At 35.7% G+C, this 8,342-nt stretch overlaps 1 protein-coding gene across 1 annotated transcript in view; it reads right to left on the bottom strand.

Moving 5' to 3' along the window:
• Positions 1–465: 465 nt before the first annotated feature.
• LOC148954798 (uncharacterized) overlaps positions 466–8,342 on the bottom strand; it is a 50,607-nt gene continuing 42,730 nt past the window's right edge. The window contains exon 6 of the mRNA XM_089107944.1: positions 466–4,050. Within this exon, the coding sequence (XP_088964070.1) occupies positions 3,849–4,050 (202 nt within the window). The 3' untranslated portion in view covers positions 466–3,848. The remainder of the gene's footprint in view (positions 4,051–8,342) is intronic.

Raw genomic sequence — 8,342 nt, 5'->3', positions numbered from 1 at the left:
CATAGCCCAGGGATTGGACTTAAGTGTCAAATTATATCGAGTAATCTGCGCTAGGATAGCTTCTTCAGGATTCATGATGCCGTACCGATGCGAAACATATCGATTGCTTGTCCATGGTGGTAAACGCAACAAAAACTTTGCATACTTGTAGTACACTGAACGCAATTTCAGTCTATCTGTAGCCGTAAATATACGCCAGAATGGGCTGAGGTACAAATAATGAGGCACAACCATAGCATTGTACACCCGGGCCAGCAGACGACGGTCAAACTTCCGCTTATTTGCCACAATACGGCTATACGTAAATGAAACCCGCTTCTGAAAATGAGAAAGCAGTAACCGCCGCGTCTCTAGTATTGACCGTCCAATAATAATTGCTCGTTTAAACATATACGATATTTATTGTTAAAAACCAAACAAAGATAACTAAGGTGCACACCCAGAATTATCAAGAAGCTATACAAATCAGCTGCGCTAACTCAAAACATTTAAAATACACAACACAGTCTCTTAATGGGAAAGGAAAAAAAACTGAAAAATACTGTTTGTAAAAGCCGAGTCTTTCTTAAAATTCAAGTATACCACAGAAATTGGACCTATTCTACACTCTTTCTAAACAAAATAGTCACTACGGCCTCGTTTAAGTTCAATTATTTCTAATGCTTAAAAATAACCTAAGGTAACATGGAAAATTTTATTGCCATTTTTTCTTTTAAATTTGTATTATAAACCAACTGTTGATGAGAAATACGTCCAAAAGTTAATGCAACCCAACAGAAGCAGCAATCTTTTGTAGATAACTTAGCTCTACAAGATTGGTCTGGGCCCCCCTCCCCCTCCACTAAGAGATGAGGAATCCTCTGCTATACAATCTTTAAATAGTAATAAAGCCCCTGGCCTAGATGTTATTTTGCCAGATATGATAAATTCAGGGCCAGAAGAATGGGCTGATATCAACAAATGGCAATTTTCTAAGGTCATGGTAAAGATTTTTGCTAAAATGTTCATTAAACGACTGGAATCTCTTTAAACCATTTTATAGAGAAATCTCTTACAAACCATTTTATAGAAAGGTGACTTTTGAAAAGACAATTCAGTCTTAGAGCAGATTTTTTCCACTTAGTGACTGATAAAGAAACATATCGACACGACACAGTTCGTATTACTTTCAATAAATTTCAAGTACGCTTTTAACTTAATATTCAGACAGACAGAGACGTCCCTAGCCTAAATATCTGGAGGCAGGTAGGACGGGGAGGGGGGGGGGGGTAATAGATTTTACCCACTGGCTGGTCATTTTTAGGAACGAATTTGGGTGATACTGCAATTTAAATTGTATTATTTTTTTTACTATTTGAAGCCGATCTTTTTCCATTGATTTTATGTAATTTTTCTCCATCTGCCCATTTGTCAAATGATAAAACAAAAAATAAAAAATGAGCCACTAACATAGCGGCACTTCTTACCACTATCGCACCGACTCAATTTTTTTAACCGACTGGAGAAAAACAATGGGGGAGGGGTCCTCCTCTCCCCATACGTAACGAACCTGGATGCAAGGACTCTGGGATGTTCTGTTATACTATGGAATCCCTGAGATATCACATCTCTGCCCGGGGATGTGTACACAAAGTTCCTTAGGTAGGTCAATGCTCCCAAAAAAGTGACAGATGAATTTCTGATTTTAGTGTTTTTTTTGTGGGGTTGTCTTATCTCTCTCTCTTTTAATTCTTCCCCTCAATGCAGCGCAGTCCCTTACTGAAACCATAGGTAGCCCAACTATTGATAGGAAACTAATCAAAAAACTGCTATAGGCAGACATTATAATGCAAGTTAACAATCTAAAAGAGACAGATCTATGCTAAGTAGAGACTGACGCAATATTGTCAGCAACTGAAGTTTTTGGGATGATCGCTCAAACAGTCAGTTGAAAAATGTTCAATCGTTCTTTACCTAGGCAGTGACAGAGGAATTCATTTTTAATTAAAGACCAATAATCACAAAAAATCATAACAAACAGACCAAAACAGCAAATCTATACAGATTTGTTTGTGGCAGGACTCAATATTTTACTCACTTACTACATATATATTAAAAAAAGAAGAAAAATGCAATTTTATAAATAAATTAAAAGTAAACCTCGTGGGAATCGCGAACCAATACTTACAGAAGACAGCCCCCTCCCTCACCCATCCTTACTCATCAAGAGATTCTGTATCTTATTTTTAAAAGAAGATACCCTCTCAGCCATCCTAGTGCTTTCCGGAGGACTGTTCCAAACCGGAACACCCACATGCCTAAATACAAAACTAGACCTGGTGGAGACCTAGGATTTCCACCAGTTGAGAAAAGCCAGACCCTGTCGACACCTTGAAAGATCCGATTCTTTGACTTTCTTACAGTTTTATACTAAAGTGAGACTTGGTTAATAAAGGTTGATGATGAGAAAAGAGTCTCTGAAATTGAAAGTAAATGTCTACTACGAATATCAGGGACTACGCATATTTTCTGGGCTTGAAATAAAAACATCTGTAAAATCATCCGCCTCCTCTGCACCGTCATTTAACCGATGAAAAGTCAACATCTTCACTGCTTACGACGTGATAGTCAACAGCTTCAATGTTCGTAGGTAATATTCACGAAATTGCAGACAAGTAGGTTCTGAAATTTACGTTCAAAGAAGGGTTGCTCGTCGTGTATGTCGAAGGCCAACCATACAAGAGATAGATTGACAACCTCTACCAGCTGTTCAGTATAGCAGAAGAAGTCTCCATAAGGCCACAAAAAAAGGACGAAACTGAAGTCAAGTGGTTCAGTATCTGCTGGTTTCTTTTGATATTCATCATCCTTACGCCTGTTCAATAAGGTCTAAAATAAAAGTCTCCTTTGATTCTTGGGATCCAAAATGCTGTTCACGTAATAAGTCTTTTGGTACTCACGGTATTAATCTGCTCACGAACTCCACACGAAATATTGACGGGGCTTATAGATCCCAAATTTGAAAAAGAAGTCAACACATTTTCCCTCATAGACTACTCCCTAATTAAATCGATTTTTCTGAACATTGCAAAACTGTCCCTGAAAATAAAAAGGATAAATCCCACACAAAAACTAGTAACAGGAGAGTCATAGAAAGACACCGATACTGCTACTAATCATGTCTAATCGTTACTGGCTGAAAAAAAAAATTTGCACAATACATAGTCAGTAGTCAGTAGTCAGGAGTCAGTAGAAGACAAAAAATTGTTTATGCATTGAAGAACCTTTCATGTTTTCAAAAGCTTTTTTGTTGGCAACCCACACAAGGAATAATGTAGTTATTTTAAGAAAATACACCCGAGACGCCATGAAAATAAAGTGCATGATTTACGGCAGAAAGACAGGAATGAAAAGCCTTTCTTTCGTTCTTTGGTTTATTAATAAAATAGTAGAGACTAATGTGTTTAGAATTCAGTATTTAATATTTTAAGTCAAATTTTTGAAAATAAAAAGTTCGGAATTTTTTTTTAATTAGGGAAAATTATGCATGGATACCTATATTGTAAGTAAACAGGTTATTCATTCGTATCAGGGTTTATCCGTATTATTCTTAAAATATTCTAATAACATTTTGATAAATCTAATGAAAATCTTAGAATGAAAACTTGGATTTTGTGTTCCTATAATTTTTTCAAATATATTTCCTTAAGAATTGGATGAATGTGTTTCATTTTGCTCTTCTGAAAAAAAAACGTAAATATTTTTTGAATTCTTGAGGTATTTTTAGATTGTCTCATCCCATATTCTTTACCGTAGCCTACTCTTTTTTTCCACAAGCTCCTCAATATAACCACTTTTTCACTTAGAAGCTAAAAACCAAGAAATGCAAATATTTGTTCGAAATTAAATTTAGATCGCCTTGAGGTGCTGTATGTAGATTGTAGACATAGTGGTGCTGTTCGTTTACAAAATGCTTCGATGTCATTTGGCTGATAATTCGTTGTCATCCCTCGGATTGTATCCAAATAAGCTGATGCATCTATGTCCCCATAAACAGTGGCAGCTGCTAATCTGCAAATATATATATATATATATATATATATATATATATATATATATATATATATATATATATATATATATATATATATATATATATATATATATATATATATATATATATATATATATATATATATATATATATATATATATATATATATATATATATATATATATATATATATATATATATATATATATATATATATATATATATATATATATATATATATATATATATTTAAAAATTAATAAGGAAGACACATCTCTACTTGCTGATTAGACGCATCCAAAATATAGTCAACAACGCTCCGTTTAGTACAGCAAAACCATTAACAGTAATACAGGGTCGTTAAAGTGGAAATTTCGGCAATAGTAACTAATACTGTAAGTAAATAAAAGTTCAAATAGGGATAAAATCCTTTTAACAGACAGTGATGATGATAACAGTGATAGAAATTCACAAAAAATACCAGATATTTCGGTCACATACACAGTGACCGTCATCAGTAGTAAAACTTTTTTTTTTTTTTGAAAGTGACCAAATGTAAATTGAATTTTAGTGAAGGTGGTACAATTCTCATCTTCTTACATCGTAGAAGAAAATCCTGTTGGTTGATAACATTTGCATGTTTTTTCTGAGTGTTTATATATCCATTAATATATTCGGTTAAATCTTCCCCATAAATATGAGTTAGTTTTTTTTGGGGACCACACTGCCTTTCCATGACAATAAATAAATGTTAAAATAGGGATAAAATCCTTTTAATAGACAGTGATGATGATAACAGTGATAGAAATTCACAAAAAATGCCAGATATTTCGGTCACATATACAGTGACCGTCATCAGTAGTAAAACATTCAGTAGTAAAACTATCAAGTGATAGTTTTACTACTGATGACGGTCACTGTATATGTGACCAAAATATCTGGTATTTTTTGTGAATTTCTATCACTGTTATCATCATCACTGTCTATTAAAAGGATTTTATCCCTATTTGAACTTTTATTTATCGTCATGGAAAGGCAGTGTGGTCTCCGAAATTATCTACGTAATACTGTAAGTAGGTGCTATCTCTACGTCTCATGACCCATAGCAGATGCACCTGGAGCTGCTAATCCCTCACTCTTTCCCGCTCAGAAAACCCCCCAAGGGCATTCTTCAAGATGCAGGTGTTATTTTCTTTTCTTCAATATTTTTTCTTCGAGATATTCTTCTTCAAGATTTTTTTCCTTCGATATGTATTTTTCAAGATTTGTTTTCTTCAAGACATTTTTCCGTAGTTTGTTTTTTCAATATGTTTCCTCAAGGCATTTCCCAAACAAGTTACACTAGACGTGTTTTGGTTCAGGGAACCTTTATAACCCGACATCAAAGGTTTTTGTCTCTGTAGGAATTTAATGCGAGACCCAAGAATTCCAATGGAACGACGCCTTGGCCAACTGAACTGACAAGCCACTGATGATGCTGTGATCTTAGAAATATATTCTATACAATAGGATTCGTGTAATAATGAATATCACCCCCTATTCCTCTCTCCGTAAGGAATGCTATGACGTCTGTTTTCTATGGGGATCGTATCCTGAAAACTGAACCGCATCATGCAAACCCCTAATATTGTAATCGCATGAACTCATTCACAGAGATATTAAATGTAAACACGTATCAGAACGACTGCACGGGATGGTTTTTCAAATGATTCTGTCACTCTAAATTAAGAAGCCAGCTAGCATGGGAATTCAAGAGGGAATGTTAAAGGGTGATACTTCCCTGTGGTAATTAAACGGATAAGTAAATTTAAAGCCCATGGCTATTAATTCTTGTACACGACCTAGACAAGGACATGGGATTTTTGTTTATGTACTATGATTATTCGTGAAACCTGTCAACGATTATTTTTTATTTATTTTATTACTAACGTAAGACCTAATTCAAGTTTTCTGTGCCAATACTCCTTTGAAGCAAATGATGAAACCATTGGATGAAATAACAAGAAATGAATTACCGTCCATGGACCATGACTGTTTTTCTTTTAGTATCTATTATCATTCCTTTTCAATTGTGAAAGTTGTTTTCGCAAGCAACCCCCTTGTGATACTCGAAGGCAGTTCACGGCTTTTGACACTCTCCTGCTGAACCATGTTATCCTGTTGCACATATTATCATTCCTAAGGCATTGTCAGACATTTTCTTGATAAAAATGGTGCTTGAAATCCATTGGTTTATGTTTTTGCAACCCCTACATAATATTTATTATGCAATTTCAAAGATTTCTATGATAAAGTGGTATCCATTTTGTTTTAGTGTTTCTAGTCCGTTTTGGTTCCAGCTGTTAAATACTGATTTTCCCTACCCAACGATCTTATTGATCTTTTTTTTTTAGTTTGAATATCCTGATAGATGTTTTTATTTGAACGGCGGGAGTTACCATTTCAGTGTGAGATCGTGATGCTCCATGGCATTTCACGGAAAGTGACACTCTGTGGCTAGCCCATGGTACCCTGTGGCAACTCTCATCTTCACTTAAGCGTTTTCAGACGTTTGAATATCCTGACAGATGTTTTTATTTGGACGGCGGGAGTTACCATTTCATTGTTAGATCGTGGTACTCCATGGCATTTCACGGCCCGTGGCACTCTGTGACTGACCCATGGCACCCTGTCACCCCTATTATCTAAGAAAATAAACGTATAAACTGAAAAACTGATAAGATATGATAAACCACAAGGGCCTTCTCCAAGACACATTGTTTGCAATGGACAGATAGATAAAAGGTTAAGAGCCTTCTCCAAGACACATTGTTTACACTGGGCCGATAGGAAAATGCCTAAGAGCCGTCTCCAAGACACATTGTTTACATTGGTCAGATTGAAAAAAACTAAGGGCCTTCTTCAAGACACATTGTTTACACTGGGCAGACAGGAAAAACCCCAACTGGATAGGAAAAAACCTAAGGGTCTTCTCAAAGACACATTGCTTAAATTGGTCGGGTAGGTAAAAGCCTAAGGGCCTCCCCGAAGACACATTGTTTACGCTGGACAGATATCAGTCCCAGTTCCGGTCCTGCCACTTCTGGCCGTGGTTACAGCGATTCCAGTTCCGATTCTGCTGGCTCCAACCCCCTGCTCCCTTTCCAGTTCCGGCTCCACCACTTCTATCCCGATTCTACTGTTCCGATTCCTCTAATTACGCTCCGAGCTCCGCCGGTTCCAAGACATTTTTATCCGGATGTCCCCGTGGTACTCTGTGGTTGGTCATTGGCAGTAGCTAGTTTATTGTATGTTTTCGATCAGTATTATTTTGAAAATTGGAAGGATGATCACTTACATCTTACTTTACAAAGTGAAGACCAAATATTTTAAGAAAATTTGTCTACATGACAAAGTTACCGCAGCTTTGAATGCTGACAAAGACAAATATTTGAACTACGAAACAAGTACTAGTGGTAATACTATTGGAAATGCTTGCGTGCGTTGTCATGACAGGAAGAGATTAGATTACTTTGGACTACAGAAAAAATTCAGTGTTCCTAATGGTGGGTATGCAAGAGTAACATTTCCAGTGATGATAAAGGTCAAAATCAAAGCAAACATGACACTATTAGTTGATGACAAAGGCCAACTTCTTGCTACTCCTAGTGGTAACACACTACCCGTTGATAAATCCAATCGCCATTGTTTTGGTATTAGCATTTAAATGGAAGCAAAGGGGAAAAAAGGCCTACTGCTTCACCAACGTTATTATGCATATCTTGTCTATGTGTCAAAACTGCAATCTACGGAAAAATAATGTGGTAATAGACAGTGAAATCGGAAGTAAAGTAAAAAGGACATGGCAGAAGTAAAAAGACTGGGAGAGGAATATAAAGCTGTATGTTATTATGTATGTTATAATGTTATTATGTATATCTTGTCTATGTGTCAAAACTGCAATCTACGGAAAAATAATGCAGTAATAGACAGTGAAATCGCAAGTAAAGTAAAAAGGACAGGGCATAAGTAAAAAGACTGGGAGAGGAATATAAAGCTGTATCGATGAAAAACAACGCGTCTACAAGCGTTACTAGTATTATTGCTAGTCCACTTAAATATCCACTCATTTAAAACAGTAGTAGCAATTATAAAATTTGTAATGAGGTTGTAGCTGAAACCATGTTAAAAATCGCGTATGACCCCGAAACGGAATAAGTGTCACCTCAAGAGAAAACGAGATGAAGTATTTTATAGCATGGGTTAAAAACATTTAAGTTTTGTTATGATGATATTGCACATGCCATTATTTCCACAAATTTTTTTATTG

The sequence above is a fragment of the Artemia sp. Qi Xiang Cuo genome, chromosome 2, assembly GCF_049724085.1.
Source record: "Artemia sp. Qi Xiang Cuo chromosome 2, ASM4972408v1, whole genome shotgun sequence".
Lineage (NCBI taxonomy): Eukaryota > Metazoa > Arthropoda > Branchiopoda > Anostraca > Artemiidae > Artemia > Artemia sp. Qi Xiang Cuo.
The sequence above is the reverse complement of the archived record's forward strand: the minus strand, read 5'-3'. Positions and strand labels throughout refer to the sequence as shown.